At 48.5% G+C, this 19,206-nt stretch overlaps 1 protein-coding gene across 1 annotated transcript in view; it reads right to left on the minus strand.

Annotated features, from left to right (window-relative positions):
- Positions 1-3,799: 3,799 nt before the first annotated feature.
- The window catches only part of LOC311226728 (regulator of nonsense transcripts 1), a gene marked incomplete at its 3' end in the record, with an annotated part of 278,920 nt that continues 263,513 nt past the window's right edge, over positions 3,800-19,206 (minus strand). Inside the window, exons 19-21 of the mRNA XM_084312138.1 lie at positions 7,068-7,242; positions 4,695-4,776; positions 3,800-3,984 (exon numbers count right to left, since the gene is read on the minus strand). Of these exons, the coding sequence (XP_084168264.1) occupies positions 3,800-3,984; positions 4,695-4,776; positions 7,068-7,242 (442 nt within the window). The remainder of the gene's footprint in view (positions 3,985-4,694; positions 4,777-7,067; positions 7,243-19,206) is intronic.

Raw genomic sequence — 19,206 nt, forward strand, 5'->3', positions numbered from 1 at the left:
CTCCGTGTCCGACCACACATTCAGGACTTTGATATCAAGGTTACGTCTTGTAACTATGACGACTCCTTTCGTCTTATCATCGGCTGAGGATGAGGAGATAACGTGATATTGTCGATTTGCTAGCCTTGACACATCACCCACCAATAAATGCGTCTCACTAAGGAGAGCAATGTCAATATTTCTTCTCTTCAATAACCAGAGGACACTGGCACGCTTGTGTGGGGCATTAAGACCTCCTGCGTTCCAAATTAAAATATTCAATTTAGCCATGGTCGAGTTTGTCTAAATGCGTAGAGAACATACCAGTGCAGCCAGGCTGAGTACAGAGGCGCTGATCCAGGCGGGCCCAGACGGTCAATCTCAGGAGTTCAGAGGAGGAACAATCACACACATATAAGACAACAGTACATAAAACACAGAACAATACCACCCCAGTTACAACCCCCCCTCCTTCTACTCTAAACACTAACCCACCCGTCCTATTATTAATACCCCTATACCCACTCTCCAATCCCCTCCCTATGCCCCATCCATTAAGGATGGTCACCTTCCTCTCATTACCCACTGGAGTCATGGATCCAATAAGACGTTCTCCACTCCGATCCCCCTCTAGATAAACCCCTAATTAAACCCCCACTAGTCCAATAAACACAAATTAAAATTAAATTCAATATAGATATAGATATCGGTCGAAAACCACCTTGGTGAGCCTTGGCCCTAACATGAGGCAACTATAATGGAAGAAATAGCCACTATTATATAACAACTCAACATCAACCCTGTAACCATCCTCTTCCGAGTCTGTATCAATGTCGCAATGTTATAGCATAAAAATGGATAAAGGAAAATTCAAAACAAAATCAAAGCATATCAGCAGTTAGTCCAAGGTAGGATCGAATCACAGTTAAATTGCTCATTCAAATGCCATTAAAACAGCGACAATAATAGGAAAAGGAAAAAGAGGGTTATGGCTAAAGTGCAAGCAAAGCTAAACCTGACCCAGCCTGTTATCACATATTTTATGTATATTCGTTCGAGAGCCAACGTGAACCTTGGCCCTAACATGACAACTATAATGGAAAAATTAGCCATTATTATATAATTACTCAACATCAACCCTGTAACCATCTACCTCGTAGTCTGCATATTAATGTTGCAACGTTATAGTATAAATGGATAAAGGAAAATTCAAAACAAAATCAAAGCATATCAGCAGTTAGTCTTAGGTAGGATCGAATCACAGTTAAATTGCTCATTCAAATGCCATTAAAACAGCGACAATAATAGGAAAAGGAAAAAGAGGGTTATGGCTAAAGTGCAAGCAAAGCTAAACCTGAGCCAGCCTGTTATCACATATTTTATGTATATTCGGTCGAGAGCCAACGTGAGCCTTGGCCCTAACATGACAGCTATAATGGAAAAATTAGCCATTATTATATAATTACTCAACATCAACCCTGTAACCATCTACCTTGGAGTCTGCATATTAATGTCGCAACGTTATAGCATAAATGGATCACGGAAAATTCAAAACAAAATTAAGGCATATCAGCAGTTAGTCCAAGGTAGAATCGGATCACATTTAAATCGCGCATACAGATGACATAAAAACAGCGACAATAAGAAAAAAAAGGAAAAGAGGGTTATGGCTAAAGTGCAAGCCATATAACCATATAGCCATAAAGTGCAAGCCATACCCGACCCAACCTGTTATCATATATTGTATATGCATATTCAACCGACCTTGGCTTCTACTATTGGATCCCAAAGCTCAAAACAACCTGGATATAAAAATAAAAGCATACAAGAAGTTAGTTAAGGACCCGATCACTCTTGAATTGTGCAAACCAATGTCACTTTGAACAGCAACAGCAACCAAAATACGTAACCATTAACGGGTCTCGAATGTCACGGCGCAGACGATAGCCGCAGCCCGCTAGCCAGCCCGAGGCCAGCACGCAAGCTAGTGACGAATCCGGCTAGCACGCTAGAATCTGTCATGTACAATGTTCAGTTAGCTCGTTAGCCTCCATAGAGCTCGGATGGGCAGCTGGTAGTTAGCCTGTCTGGGCCTGATAACAAGCAATTGTGTGTAGTCCGCCCTAACAATGTATTTAGGTCCACAACGCTAAATTACTCACCCGACAAAGCTATTAGGCCACCGTCTCGGCCAACCCCCCGAGATATTCCTGCGCTTTGGCCAACGACCAAAATGAGCGACGGTCATCGCCCTTACAAAGCACAGACAATCTTGCGGGGGCGAAAAGCGTAGGCCTCAAGCCCAGTTTCCAAAGCTTGGTCATGACCAGTTTGTATTCGCCCCTCTGTGCCTGAACCTCCGGCGTGAAGTCCTCGAAAATGGCCACTTTGTGATTGTCGAAACCCAGATCCCCCCTTCTGGCCCGGGCCGACCGCATGATGAGTTCTCTCTGTTGTAGCCTGTTTAGCTTGACAATGATGGGCCTCGGCTCCTTGCCCACACCAGGACTGGTCTTGCCCGCTCTGTAGGCCGACTCACACAAGGGCGGATCGGGAAGGACATCCTTCCCCAGTATCCTCTGCAGCAGCTCCGGCATGTTCTCCGAGAGACGTCCTCCCTCACCGCCCTCCGGTACACCGACAATCCTGATGTTGTATCGTCTCTCCCTGGACTGCAACTCCACAATTACCGACTGCAGTTTGGCGACGTCAGCTTGCGCAGCCAGCAGGGAGCTCTCCATACCCGCTACCCTCTCGCCTTGTTGAGAGGCCTCAGCCGTTAGCGAGGCTACTTCGTTAGCGTTAGCTGTGGTGGCAGCGTGCAGTGACTCCATCTTTTCTTTCAACGGGCCCACCGCCAGCCCGATCTCCTCCGACATTGCCCGACGAAAGGCATCAAAAAGCTCCACCTGCGCTTTCGACTGCGCCTCGGCGAAGCGTACCTCAAAGTCCGCATGGAGTTTGGTCACGACCGAGAGAATTTCGCTTGTCTCAGGCGAAAGCGAGGACGGGCCCGGTGCCATTTTGTCGGCTGAAGCGTTGTTGGCTCTGGTTCCCGGCTTCGACATCGCAAAAAGTCGAAAAAGGTCGATGAAAGTGGTAGATGTTCCACCACTCAACAAAAAGATCAATAAGAAATAAAAAATAAAATAAAGACTAGTGGGGTGACAGTGTTTTTCGCACAATAATAGGGAGCTCCCGTGAAACACGTCTCACCCCATGAACGCCTGGCTCCGCCAAACACTAACGCGGTTATTTGTAATCAATAATCAGAAATGACGTCCCCTGCCCCCCCCCCCCCCCTTTCATGCATACATGCGTGAGGATCGTGCCGATCATATGCAGTTTGAGTTTTAACTGGAGCGTATCTATAACCGAAATGCCATTGGATTTAACGTTATTAGCTATTAGCCCATTATCTCGGCTTCCAGGAAATATACTAGACCAAATCCGGTATAAAGCTTATATTCACAGCGCTATAAAATGAGAACGTATTGATGAATTATTTTTTTCTTTAAGCCATTTTGAAGGGACGGTTTATGGTCTCAATTCACAATGAGAATGGACAGATAGCAATACTATAAAGTATAGATTTAGCTCTACAAACAGCCCCACGTCTGTTTACATTCCCCGGTCCTCTTGAGATTTATTAGACTCATCCCAGTGGCCGCGAAAGTGTTAATGCCTGAGTACTCTGTATCGGCCGATACCCAAAGCCCAGGTATCGGTATCGGGACTGAAAAAGTCGGATCGGTGCATCCCTACTTTATAGAGTGTAAATGTAACAATAAATAAATAAAAGCCCTTACACCTGAAAAGGTTAAGGACCTCGTATGAAGGACGTCTCACCTGGTCCGTTGAGCTGTCCCAGGTACCCGGGCGGGGGGACGAGGGGCATCACCAGGTTGAAGGGGATGGGGATGTTCAGGGCGTTCATGGGGTTGGGACCGGTCCCGATCATGCCGATTTGGTCATGGGTCTGGAAGTACATGTTGGCCGTACGCCCTGTGAGAAGAAAAACAGCTCAAATATCTTTACAGAAAACCTTAAAGAAAACGATATATCACAATGAAAGTCCATTGTTTTTGTTACATTCTTTATCTTGAAAAATGGATGGAAAGAAGGACAGATGAAGGGATGGAGGAATGAAGGACAGAGGAAGGGATGGAGGGAGAAATGGAGGCATGAAGGACAGAGGAAGGGATGGAGGGAGAGATGGAGGAATGAAGGACAGAGGAAGGGATGGAGGGAAAGATGGAGGCATGAAGGACAGAGGAAGGGATGGAGGGAGAGATGGAGGCATGAAGGACAGAGGAAGGGATGGAGGGAGAGATGGAGGAATGAAGGCAGTGATGGAGGGAGAGATGGAGGAATGAAGGCAGGGTGGAGGGAGGGAGAGATGGAAGAATGAAGGACAGAGGAAGGGAGGGAGGGAGTGATGGAGGAATGAAGGACAGAGGAAGGGATGGAGGGAGAGATGGAGGAATGAAGGCAGGGGTGGAGGGAGGGAGAGATGGAGGAATGATGAAGGCAGGGATGGAGGGAGGGAGAGATGGAGGAATGAAAGCAGGGATGGAGGGGAGGGATGGAGGAAGGGACAGGGGAAAAGGGGTTGATGGGGAAGAGGGAGAGATGGTTAATAGTAGGATGGAAGTTAGCAAGGAAAGCTTTGGTTTATTGAGTATATTATTCAGAGTGCGAGATGTTGTGGTTACCGGAGCCGCTGCGGTCGTACACAGACCCAGGGATGAGGGCCTCTCTGGCATCGTACATGGCAGTGCTCATGAAGCGGCCACCCTGGAACACAGGCAGGAAGACAATGAGGTTCTACGCTCTACACCAGCGGTGCCCAACCAGTCGATCGTGATCGACCGGTAGATCGCACGCTGGTTTCAAGTAGACCGCAAGATTATTTTGGAAAATCATTGTTACGGGGTCTAGTTAGATCGAGGCGATCGGCAATCGCTTGCTTTTGTTTTCATGAATACCCGGATGTAGAGGAATGTGAAGCACTTTGCTTACAGACGCTGAACTTGATACTTGTGTCTGTCGTTATTCATGCCGTAGAAACATCCACACAAACATGGTGTCAAAAGTAGTTGAACTTACGTCCATGTATACATATTAGCTAACTATGTCACAGTCGGACTCCGGTTTTGAAGACAACATTACGGAGGCCGAGACAAGTAACGTTGGGCTATTGTCAGCTAGCATGGCGGCTAACATTCCACCCCCCTCCTCGATGAGCTTCACAGGCGACTGGAGCTTCAGCTGGGACATATTATGTGCCGAATACGAGGAATATGCACTCGCTACGGGTATAACCACGGGAGACTGCAATTCAAAATTGGCCCCTGTAAATATCCTAACCCAACCCCCTCCAATGTACAGTCATTTACCTAGTATGGTTGTCAATAGTCCAATGTACAATTTTGTTTGTTTGTACAGTGTCTCCTCCCCCCCCCCTCAATGTACAGTTTTGCTTGTTTATACAGTGTGTCTCCCCCCCCCCCCAACCACCTCCAATGTAAATTACCCAGTATGGTTGTCAATATCCCAATGTACCCAACCCCCCCCCACCCAACCTCCTCCAATGTACAGTTTCTACGTCAAATGTATATACTCCCTTTTCTTGACTCCTTCTGTATCACAAACAGTACTGTATTTGCAAATCTGGTATGTCATAAATGTATAGATGTAGCAGTACTGACTATCTGTATGTCATGTATGTCATATATGTCCTGATGAATTGAAAATGGGGGACCCTGATGTAAACAAGACGAAAGTCTTTCTCTGGTCTGCATCCCCTTAACAATTGTGTGTATTGAGCTGTACTGTATTGTACCCATTCTGCAATCTGTTAATAAAAAGTCCAATCAATCAATCAATGGTCTGCAGTAGGGGTGTGACGATCTCAGTACAGAATCATTAAGATTTTCAATAATACAGTGTTATCGAAATGTAAAACTATGCGATTCTCCTTCTCTTCCGTCTCTCGTCCCCCCCCCCCCATTTGTCATCTAAACTAGTCATCTGCATGTATCCGTGTAGAGTGTGGGTTCGGGGGAGGGTATGTTACACACGCACATATATACAATCTTCTGAAACCAAGCTGTGTGTGTATACAGTATAATATTTAATTTGAGCTCTGTAGTATGAATACATTTTAATGCATAAGGAAAACGAAAATTGTGACCTTGAAATCTAAATTTGTATAGAATCTGAAAATGTGTGTATCGTTACCATAGCTGTCAACCATCCCGATTTTCCCGGGATTGTCCCGAATTTCAACCTTCCTTCCCGCCGTCATCCCGTTCACGGATTTTTCCCATTTTTAATTTTTTTTTATTAATTTTTACAAAATGGCTGCAATTCCCCTCCGTGACGACAGGTGGCATCAGTGTAGATTAGAACGTTAGCACAGGAAGTCAGACCGGAAGACGGTTGCGACCCGAAGAAGAAGAAGAACAGCGACCGGAATCCGGATAAAGGAGGGGTTTAGCTCGAAATTTATTACATTCTACGATGGACTTGAGAGAGGATGGTGCGGTTCCACCAGCTAAGAAAGCCAAGAAGAGCTGCAAATATCTCGCCAAGTGGGAGGAGATGTTCCCGTACCTCACGAAAAGCAACGTTCCAACACTCTATGCTTTTTGTAAATTATGCCGCGCTGATTTCAATGTCGCACACGGAGGAAAAAGCGACGTCAGTCATCATGACCAATCGGCGAGGCATAGAGGCTATGAACATTTTTCACAAATACACTCCTTCTCAGAAGGTGTTGAGAAATGCAAGGTCTGCAACCTATACCTACAACAGGTCCCTGGCCGATGCAAGAGACCCCCACAGGGAATGAAGTGGTATCTATCAGATGGGGGTCCCTGGAACAAAATCTTATCAGATGGGGGTCCCTGGAACAATATCTTATCAGATGGGGGTCCCTGGAACAAAATCTTATCAGATGGGGGTCCCTGGAACTAAATCTTATCAGATGGGGGTCCCTGGAACTAAATCTTATCAGATGGCGGCCCCTGGTCGATTACGTATCATATTGGGGACATGGAGAAGTTAGAGAACCACTGACTCACAGGGTTGATGGTGTTGACCAGCTTGCGGGGCTTGCTGAACTGCATGAGGCTCTCTCTCAGGTTGTTGAGGGGCCCCTCCACCAGGACCTTCTGCTCCTTGTAGTAGTTCAGCAGGTGGTTCCACAGCGGTTGCTTGGACAGGGCCTTGGGGTTCCCCACGATGATCACCCCGTACCTGCATCAGACCAAAGCAAAATCACAACAACCATAGAACTCATTAAAAAAATAATTTGGCTTTCTGTATTTTTCACCCATCCCAATTTAGTCGTTATGCCAATTCCCTTCCTGGTCGTGCATTGCCCCCCTGTCAGCCTGGGGAGGGTGTAGAACTACCACATGCCTCCTCCGATACATGTGGAGTCGCCAGCCGCTTCTTTTCACCCGACAGCGAGGAGTTTCAGTGGGGGAACATAACGCGTGCAGAGGTTCACGCTATTTCCTCAAGATCCCCTCCCTGCTGAACAGGCGCCGCGACCGACCGGTAGGAGTCGCAGTTTACAACGACCAGGACACATACCCCACGGTGTCCCACCCGCTAACACTGCCAATTGTGTTAGTAGGGACGACTGACCAAGCCGAAGGTACCACTGGCAGCTGGATTCGATCCCAGAGTCTCTGTGGTGGCAGGCGAGTGCTTAGTCCACTGCGCTACCCAGCCGCACTAGAACTCAGTTTTAAGTTTTCAAAGGAACCATGTTTTCAGACTTTTTATTATCTAAATATTTGTGTAGTTTCTTTTGGTCTATCACATTCACACTCCAAGTGATATGGAATGACTTGTGACTGATATGACTGATACAACTGCAAATACATGAGGTGTCAGAAAATATCAAAACATACCAATAGAGGACGCGACCCCGGTCAGACGCCTCTGGTTTAGCTCCGCAACGATGTACACACTTTTAGCTATTATGTTTGTTTTTTCTACTTTTTTTATTAAAGCAACACTGGCGGGTACGTCATACGACCGCCAGACACTTATGGACCTAAACCCCGGGCTCAAAGAGGAGTTTGGAGACACTTTATGCCTAGAATGACCAGCAGAAATCAGACGGGAGAACGGCAGCAAGGAAAAGAACAAAGGATACGGCAGGAAGAGGCACAGAGGGAGACGTGGAGGTATTAGGCTGAGATTAAAAAGAGCTGCTTACCGCCCAGCAATTCCATCCATCTTTCTGGCAAATGCCCGTTCGTTGGAGGGTAGGATGGATGACCTAAGGGCGAGAGTCCGCTTCCAACGGGAGATGAGAGACATCAACATCATGTGTTTCACGGAAACATGGCTCACGTCGGCGACTCCGGACAAAAGCGTCTCTCCCTCGGACGCCTTCACCGTATTACGTGCAGATCGAACGGCAGCCTCAGGAAAGAGCATCGGCGGCGGGGTCTGCATCCTCACGAACAATTCCTGGGTTAATCCCGAAGGGGTGCATGTTCTCTCGAGCTCGTGTTCCCCGGAAATGGAACATCTTTCTATCCTGTGCCGTCCGTTCCACCTCCCCCGGGAGTTTACCGCGGTCATCATGACCGCCGTATATATTCCCCGACAGGCGAATACTGGCAAAGCGCTGGGGGAACTACATGACCACCTGAACAGACACCAGATAAAACACCCGGACGCGGCGATGATAGTGGCTGGCGATTTCAACCAAGCGAACCTGAAGAAAGTGATGCCGTCCTTTTTTCAGCACATCGCCTGCTCCACGAGAGGGAGGAACACGCTAGACCACTGTTATTCCCCGTTCAGAGCCGGCTACAAGGCAGTAGCTGCTCCGCCATTAACGGGGTCTTCAAGCTCGAGTGATCACGACTCCATCTTGTTATTCCCCGCCTACCAACAAAGATCACGTGACGCCGTCGTGTCACGTGAGACAAAGAAGTGGACTGACGAATCAGAGGCCACGCTCCAGGACGTGTTAGCAGACACGGATTGGGATATGTTCCAAGGCAGCGCCAGTGACGTCAGCGAGCTCGCAGACACAGTGGTGAGCTATATAACAACAATAGCTGATAGTATCGTCCCCACGAAAAAGGTGCGGGTTTTCCCAAACCAGAAACCGTGGGTGGACAGTACTATTAGAGCAGCTCTGAACTCTCGCACCACCGCTTACAACCTGGGTAGAGATTCAGGAAACATGGAGGAGTATAAGGCTTCAGTCTATACTCTACGCAAGGCTGTTAAATTGCTAAACTGGAGACACAAATGGCACAAAACGACACAAGAGGATTATGGCAGGGACTGAAGACAATAACTGACTACAAAGTCAGCGCCCCCTCAATGGGGAGCGACGACGCCTCCCTCGCGGACAAGCTCAACTCTTTTTACGCTCGGTTTGGTGTGGACAGTGGCGCTACTGGCTCTCCGGCTAGTGACGTCACTGGCGCGCCGGCTGTTGTGGAGGGGGGGGGCAACCGCGGGGGGGCGGGGACGCTCTCTCATTGTCGGAACACAGTGTGAGAAGAGCATTTATGCAGGTGAATACCAGGAAGGCTGCTGGCCCAGATGGTATAACAGGACGCATACTTAAGTCCTGTGCCAACCAGCTGGCCCCGGTGTTCACCGCCATATTTAATCAATCCCTGGCGGAGTCAGTGGTCCCTGCCTGCTTCAAGATGTCTACCATCATCCCTGTACCGAAGAAACCCTCCCCAACATGTCCAAATGACTACAGACCGGTGGCACTCACCTCTATGGTCATGAAATGTTTCGAGAGGCTGGTCAAGGACCACATTTGTGCCTCCCTCCCCAGTGATATGGACCCTATGCAATTTGCATACAGGACAAACAGGTCCACTGACGATGCGGTCTCCCAGGTACTGCACAGCACCCTCTCTCACCTTGACTGTCAGAAGGGGGGCTATGTGAGACTGTTGTTCATTGACTACAGCTCAGCGTTCAACACCATAGTCCCCACCAGACTGGTGGACAAGCTGATCGAGCTGGGTCTGAGCTCCGCCCTGAGCGCCTGGGTACTGGACTTTCTGAGTGAAAGACCCCAGGCGGTCAGGGTGGGGGGTCAGACCTCCAACACCATCAACCTGAGCATCGGGTCCCCCCAGGGCTGTGTTCTGAGCCCCCTGCTGTACTCACTCTACACACACGATTGTGTGGCCAAGTTCAGCTCCAACTCCATAGTGAAGTTCGCAGACGACACGGTGGTGGTGGGGCTGATCTCGGACAACAACGAGAAGGCCTACTGGGAGGAGGTTGAGGTACTGGAACGCTGGTGCCAGGACAACAGCCTGCTCCTGAACATTGGTAAAACCAAGGAGCTGATCGTGGATTATAGGAGAGGACAGCAGGAGACACACACACCACTGATGATTAACGGGGCTACCGTGGACAGGGTGAGCAGCTTTAAGTACCTGGGGGTCCACATCTCAGAGGATCTGACATGGTCAACACACATAGACACAGTAGTAAAGAAGGCGAAACAGCGCCTCTACCACCTGAGACAGTTAAGGAAGTTCAGAGTATCGGGGAAGATACTCCAGTCCTTCTACTCAGGAGCTGTACAGAGCATCTTGACCGGAAACATCACTGCCTGGTATGGAAACAGCACGGCACAGGACAAGAAGGCCCTACAGAGAGTGGTGCGCTCAGCCGAGCGTACCACGGGTATTGCACTACCACCCCTGCAGGTTCTATACAACAAGAGGTGCAAATCCAGAGCCTGCAGAATAATGAAAGACCCCCACCACCCCAATAACAGCCTGTTTCAGCTGCTGAGGTCAGGCAGACGCCTGCGAACCCCAGCTACTAGGACAGAGAGGCTTAGGCTCAGCTTCTTCCCCCAGGCCATCAGAGTCTTGAACAATGAACATTGAGTACCACAGAACACTGAACTATCCACTAGGGGTGTAACGGTACGCGGATACGTACTGTACCGCGTCAATGTGGTCCTCCGGTACAGTACGGGCTGTGCACCGTACGATTGCAACGGTATGGTCAACCTTTTTTTGCGGAACTTAAATCCCCCCGGCCCCACGTAATTTATCAACAACACTGCGGTCTGCTGTGAGCATTATAAAACAAACGTGTGTTTAACCGACCGTGAATTAAAGTGTCAATGCTGTTTGTCATTTTAACAGCAGATACTTTCTTAAATTTCATTTCAAATCTTTATTTATACTCGTGAAAGCACTGAGGTTTCCCTCATTTACAGTGATGACGAGTTAACAAAGGACACAAATATCATAACAGTTAATAATTACAATGAATTACAATTACTACAATGATGGATTAAAAACAATTACATGATTCAGTACATAGGTCAAGTGCAATGCCTTTAAACTCCATGAATGACGGGAATGTTCCGAGCTTTAGAGTCTTTTGCAGGGTATTCCATGTGTATGGAGCATCGTAGGAGAAGGCAGATTTTCCAAGCTCAGACCGAACTCGAGGCACCCTGAGCACAAGCCGATCATTCGAACGAGTTTGGTAGGTGACAGCACTCCAGACCAACAAAGATGTAATATAAGGTGGAAGTTTGCCAATAATTGCTTTGTAGATAAAAAGATACCCATGATAACTACGTCGCAACGAGAGAGATGGCCAGCCTACCCTCTCATACAAAAGACAATGGTGAGTATCATATTTGTCACCCGTAATAAATCTTAGGGCGGAGTGGTAGGCAGAATCCAAAGGCCTTAATGTAGACGCAGACGCATGCCTGTAAATGACATCACCATAGTCCAATATTGACAAAAAAACAGCCTGTATAATTCTTTTCCTACAGAACATAGGAAAACTAGCGCGGTTACGGTACAAGAAACCAATCTTTTGCCGTAATTTTGTAGCTAGGTTATCTATATGGAATTTAAAAGAAAGTTTATCATCCAGCCATATACCAAGATATTTATACTCACTAACTCTTTCAATATACAAACCATTTGCTGTTGTTAGGTGTAGCATGTCATAATCTATAACCCTGGCTCTAGAAAACATCATAGACTTGGTTTTACTAGCATTAAGCACTAACTTGAGCTTAGCTAGAGCATTTTGGAGAGTGTCAAACGCAAGCTGCAGGTTCACAATAGCTTCCTGAACAGTATCCGCAATGCAGTAGACAACTGTATTATCCGCATAAAGATGAGCCTGACAACCTGCTAGTGCTCAAAGACTAGAAACAATATCATTAATATAGATTGTAAAGAGGACTGGCCCCAATACCGAACCCTGTGGTACACCCTTAGACAATGGCAGGAAATCAGATTGAAAGTTATGTTGTGGCTGATGGTTGTTTAACACAGCAGGAGACGATATTTCCAATTTTAACAAGTAGGTAATTTATTTAGGAAAAGAAGTTTTAACAGCAAAAGCTATGGCTCAGTAGACGGTCACCACAGTTGAAGGAAAACACTCTGACTCCCCAACCCCCCGTTCCCCCAGATAATACCTTCCCAGCCCTGCCCCGACATGACAGATATGATGACGTAACATATTATATCAGATATGACATGACGTACATTAAGATGACACATAGATTTAACATAGAAGAGAGAATAAAAACAGAAGATAAGTCTAAAGGTTTATCGTCCTGAGACAAAGCTGGAGTCTGGAGTCAAGATTAGTGAAAGAGAAAATGAGTGTGTGTGTGTGAGTGTGAAAGAGTATATGTGTGTGTGTGAATGTGAAAATGAGTGTGTGTGTGTGTGTGAATGTGAAAGAGTATATGTGTGTGTGTGAAAGAGAGAGTTCAGATTAGTGAGGTTTGTGTGTGTATGAAAGAGATAGAGATGAGATGTGTGCGTGTATATGTGTATGTATGAAAGAGAGAAAAGAACAAGATATGAAAGCGATATGATGTACGAGATTACAAGCACACAACGTGCCGTACTGAAATGTCCATCTGTCCAAGTTGTTTTAAGAACGTCAGCCAGACCGTCTTTCAGCACTGCTTAGTTGACCCATATTAAACTAGTTCACCTCATATACACATTTTCCCCAACATTCCCCCATTTGGGGCTATCCCTAGTCCCACCCAAATCATATAACCAAGAAAATGTGAACGTCTAACTAAACGAGAAACCTAATACATTTTAAATGTCTAACTAAACAAGAACGCTTACTTCATTCACTGGACCCCTAACGGACCAACAAAGGCTGACTACCGTTCTCACAATAAACACAAAACCGCTCAAAACAAGAGTAATAATAAAACATCAAAAAAAAAAACACCCCAATTTATAATCCTAACCTGACAGACAAATCCCCCAACCTCCACCGCTTACCAAATGAGCCACAGTTCCGGCCGGAAACCGCGACTCTCATCAGGGAAAGGAGAAGTTGACCGTCAGAACTAAACATAGAACATCCCTCCCCCAAAAAAAATGACATTGTCTCTTCCATAACATTGAGTCCTAGTGTCCATCGCTCAGCCCCCCTTCCATGCCCACGCCATAGTCTCCTCACCGTATTGCCAAAAGTCACATTTTGCCAATACAGCAACCACCACGCCACACCTCCAGTCCCCGTAGACGCATGTCCCCATGCCTGGACGGGAGGCGCTGGTCCCGACCTCACCACGTGTCCCCCCATCTTCGACGGGAGGTGCCCATCTTGCCCACTGCGTTAGCCCCCCCCTTTGTCCCTTCAGTCCCCAGAACCGATCCCCAGAACACTTCTTCTCAATGCTTCCTCAGGCTCAGAACCGACACTCCGTACCATTCCATACCGATGCCCCTTCCCATTCCGGTTTGACCAGGACCATGAGTAAAATAAACAAAAATAATAAAAAATAAACCATCACTCAGACCATCCCCCGTCACTCTTAAAGGAAAGAACCAATACAAAATGTCTTCAAAAAACCTTTACATTTTTTTTTTTTTTTTTTTTTGAAGTAAAAGGGATAAACCAAACAAAACTGAACCAAACAGAAAGAAAATGTCCTTTCCTCACCATACGCCTAGTTAAAGGAATAAAACAAACAAACTGAACCAACAAAAAGAAAATGTCCCTTCCTCACCATACGCCTAGTTAAAGGAATAAAACAAACAAAACTGAACCAACAAAAAGAAAATGTCCCTACCTCACCATACCCCTAATCCTCTATCCCCTCGTCTCCCTCTAAGGCAGCATAAAGCTGAGGGCATGGCCCGATTTGTGGCTCAATCTCTTCCTGTCCCACCATCAGCATTCGGCTCGTTACGTGTGAAGTTACCAGCCTACCCAAGAGAGGCATACCACAACAGAAAAGGAGAACCAATATCAACCCTGCCACCCCAATGGATATCCCCGTCTGCATCACTATGCTTCCCCACTGTCCCAATCTTTCCAACACCCCACTCCCCCACCATTCTTCATTCCGGCCAGAATTCCCCCTCAACTCCTCCCTCAAATCCTTCAGCTTAGCCATGGCCTCGGAGAACTTTCCCCCTGGCCCCACATTCGTCGGAATGAATGTGCAGCAGTACTGTCCAAACATGGAACAGACTCCACCCTTCTCCGCCATTAACCAGTTCAGAGCCTGTCTATTCTGCCACGCCACCGTACTGGTCGCGTGCATCTGGTCCCCCATTGCATCCAACGCCTCCTCGGTGTAGTTGAGATACCGCTGCTGATTGTAAAACAAATAGTTGATCCACCCGGTGTTCTTATTGACCGATATCCATGGCAGAATAGACTCAAACCCTGCCGCAATCTCATTCTTAGCCATGAACTCGGCTGGAATGCCCCTTGGCTGTCCTATGCTGTCCAGATACACCCTTGGGTCTGCCTTGTAGCTACGCTTCGTTCGAGAGATAGGAGACTCAGAAGGTCCTTCCGTCACTGATAATGGTAGGACCACCATTGGCATGATCGCCTGAACCCGGGCACATCCACCTGACCAATCTAAAGGAAGTGTATTCCTCAACCTCCTACCGCCGCAGAGCCAGTATTGGTCCGCCAGTGCCATATCCTGGACATGAAAAGGGCAAGCTACAGGCCGTGGGTTGGTATCCACTCCCTTTAACACGACCCCGTGTCCACACTTTCCTTCTTTCGTGCAGTTAGTCGTGATGCTCCAAATAGTAGTGCACCGCCCCTCTGCCACCTCCCCTACGTCCCGGGTCCCCTCCTTTTGCAAGCACTCGAAATCCTTGGTCAGCCATAGTTTGACACCTCTGGGTATTGGCAACCCCGTCGCTACCCCCTGCACACGTACATCCAATTTCCTACAACGTTCCCGCATAGTGACATCCTTGAAATCCGTGACGTTTCCTGCCGCCTTAAAACGACTAGAGCCGAGAAACCCCAAACACTCTGCCTCGCACCAAGGGCGACTATTATGGGGCCCCTCCCATGCCTCTGCGTCCCTGTCACACTGAGCCCAACTGAACTTCGTGCCCTTCACCAGCAGCCTATCCGGACGTGCCTTGGAGCAGACATAACAATCCTCTATCTGATTCTGCGCGCTCGTGTACTGGACCCACTTAAACCACTCATTCCCTAAAGCCGCCCTATACATCGGGTCAGCCTCCGGGTCTTCCTCGTCATAGTCATAGTCGCCCCCATCTTGTTCCCCGGAAGGAAGCAAACCCCTCAACCTGGCCCAGAGTGAGCCCACTGAGTCCCTCAACGTTCCGGCTGTCCTCTGGAACATATCCTGTCCCCCCACCTCTTCCGACTCAGCGTCCTTGACCTCCCTTTTTCCCCTCACCCCTGTCCCCTGTGCCTGGTTCGGGACAGGCTCAACCCTCCTATCTACCCCCACAACCCGATCCTCGTTAGTATAATGGTAAGTATCCCCGCCTGTAACGGGGGAATGGTCAAAATCAAAAACATGCCCTTGCGGTCCTCCGGGAAACACCCCTTTTGGTTGTAGTCTTATCTTCTCCCCCCCTTCCTCGATGGGGGGCAGAGGGGGCGCCTGATTCTGAGCCTGGTCATGAAAGCCTGCCGGTACTTGAGCCTGAGCGGGACCCCGTGGGACTCCTACCCACTCAAACCCGTCATCCTCAAGGACGGGTCGACCGTGACGGTTCTCAATGACGTCGTTGCGCCCGGCCGACCGTCCGCACACTGCTGCCAACATCTGCGGGAGCATCAGCAGGCACTGCACCTTCCAGTTGCCGTCTCGGGCCCTCCATGTCGGGTTCTGCATAACTGCGATCGATTGTATCCCCCAAGAGATCGCCGCTGGCCTTTATGCAGTGATTGAAGTGGAACCAGGTCGTTGATCCTTTGACTTGGACTGCCGTTCCAGTCGATCGGATCACCTCGTACGGGCCCTCTCTCCGGGGTGATGACCACTTTCTCTTGTGGACCTTTACGAAGACCAGATCCCCAGGGATCAGCCTCGGTTTGGTGGCTTCCTTCTCCGCCTCCTTCACCCCCTTTTTCTCCTTTCTCTGCTCCCCCTGTGTTTGAGTCAGGACAGCTGTCGCATGCTGCGCTCTATGTGAGACGAATAGGTGGAAACACTTCTCATAATCCGGCAGCGCCAGGGCAGGGACCTGTAACAACAGACGCTTAATGTTTATGAACGCGTCCTCCCCCTCGTCGGTCCATGTCAAGGGAGCGCGAAGCTTGTCTGTACCCGCCTCTTTTATCATCATCCTCAACAGCGCTGTCGCTATCGTATAGTCCTCCACCCACTCAGAGCTGTACCCAGTCATCCCTAAAAACGTCATCATCTGTCGGACCGTCAATGGCCTAGGTGCCTTGGATACAGCTTTGAGTTGCGTGGGTGAGATGTTTTTTATGCCCTTTTGAATGACGCGAGACAAGTACTCAACTTTTGGCTGGCAGTACTGCAGTTTTGAACGGGATGCCTTGTGGCCTCCCACGGCCAATCCACTCAAAACTTTGATGGAGTCCTCATGGCACTGCTGACGTGTATCCGAGCAGATTAGAATGTCATCTGCATACAGTAAAACCGTGCTGAGTAGTGTGTCGCACACTCCTTGCAAGTCTTCCTTGAGCGCCTTCGAGAAGTAATGCGGCGAGTGCGCGAACCCTTGTGGCAACCGGGTGTAAGAGTATTGTTTCCCCCTGTGGGTAAAAGCAAACAGATACTGAGACTCTTTTTCCAATGGAACACTGAAGAATGCCTGCGTGAGATCAATGACCGTATAGTACTGCGAGCTACTCGGGATGTTTGTCAGGAGGGTGTGTGGATTAGCGACTTCCGCCTCTGGTCCAGACACCACGTCGTTCACCGCCCTCAAATCGTGTACCAGTCTGTACCTAGCCCTGTCCGCCTTTAGCACTGGGTGGATAGGTGTATTACATCTGGATTTGAAAGGGACGAGCACTCCCCCCTTTAACAGTCCCTCAATCTGATGTGATATAGCTTCCTCCGACTCTGGCTTCATTGTATACTGTCTGATAAAGGGTGGTCTACAACCCTTCTTTAACCTGACCTTCACTGGCTGTGCCGACAATATTAGACCCACATCTGTGTCGTGTTTTGACCACAACCGTTCCGGGGTGCGCGCCAACATGTCCTGTTCCAGCAAAGCATCCGCCTCTGGAATAACGCAAGGGTCTCCTGGTAATCTGATTACTTGCGGTTTTGCCAAAACTGAAAAGGAAATCATTATTTTTATGAAACTCCCATCTGCGCTGTTCCAAATTAGCGGAGATTCCGTGGAGACCCACCTTTGAGTCTCGGATTCCTGTATCATTGAACCTAGATGTTCGGATTCGTAACCAGGATTTATTCTCAGAGTGATGTGTGGGGCGGCGTCTCTTAGTCTATGTTGTTCCCGTAGATACTTACTCGTGTTAACCCTCAACGCCGCGCCCTGTCTCCCTACAATTATCGTAGATGAGTTAATCTGCACCTGCTCGGGCTGTCCCTGCAACCATGCCTTGTTCCTAACTAGGTCACTATTCGTCAAATATTGTAGTGTGCAATGTGCCTCCATGTTTGTTTGTCTAGACTGAGGCAGTTGGGTTTTCAGAAATGGCTCCCAGGGGTCACAGACCCTTTGCAGCTCTGCATCTATGTTGCCCAGCCAGAACACAGTGGCCTCTTTCTCCCCCGTCCCTTGTAGCATCATTTGGTACACGTCTTGTTCAATTTGAATCCCCTCAGGCGTACATAGGATTTTACAGCCTAGTTTACACATTGCATCTCGTCCCAAGAGATTGCGCGGGGTGCTGTCCGAAATTAATACAGGTATTGTTATGGTCTTGTTGTTATACGTCATAGAGATTGGATCTGATGTGGGTATTAATTGTGTTTTTCCCGAGAATCCGACCGTCCGAACATACTGTCCAGACTGGGGTAAGTGAGCGGCGTATTTTTGCTTTATGCAGGAAAAACCTGCTCCAGTGTCTGCCATCATCTCTGTTAATTTGCCCTCCACTAGGACCTGCAGAATAGGTTCTTGCTCAGCTCCCTTGGAAACCACAATCATTTGATTTCCCCCCGTTGCATTCTCTGGGCACCCCTAGTGATTACCCCCCTGGTTTCGGGGCCCTCCTGTCTCCCCCTGGTCGTGGGGCCCTTGTGACTCCCCCTGGCGCACGGGTCTTCCATACTCCGAGCCGGGACGGTATGGTTGCCTACATCTCATTTCCCTGTGTCCCTGCATGCCGCAGTTCCAACAGTGGAAACGGGGAAACTGTTGTTCGTTCCCCGGTCCCTGTGTAAACCGTGGGCCTGATTGCCCATTCCCTGCCTGCCGCCTGGACGCCTGGTTCTGTGAACTATAGCCATAGCTTCTCACTACCTGAGGTGCAGGCGGGGGTCCCTGGTCCTGCATGGGTGGAGAGGTAGCAGATGACACCATTACTGCCTGCAGCCTCCTTTGGGGCTGCAGTTGTTGCTGAGTTAACTTCCTTGCGTCATTTCTATCCTGATCCCTGACTTTCTGCTCCTGAGCCCTTTGCTTCTCCACACTATGTGTTACATGTGCACAGAACAAAGGATAAGTCATGTCCATTAACCCCACCACGTCTTCCAGTCTATTCTTAACCACCTCTGGAAGCCCTCTCATCACACTTTCTCTAAACATCGCTCTCTGCAACGGGTCAATTTCTGGGTTGTGTCCTAGCTCACCTCTCCACTCCTTCAGTACTTTGTTCACATAGGCGCCAGGCCCTTCCGTCTCCATTATGGGGTTGCCTGCCAGTTTTGCCGGATTAATACGTGATGGATATTGATTCCTGAGTTTGTACCACAACGCCGCTCTATGCGCGTTGAAT

Source organism: Notolepis coatsorum (assembly GCF_963971535.1).
Source record: "Notolepis coatsorum genome assembly, chromosome: 4".
NCBI classification, from domain to species: Eukaryota; Metazoa; Chordata; class Actinopteri; order Aulopiformes; family Paralepididae; genus Notolepis; species Notolepis coatsorum.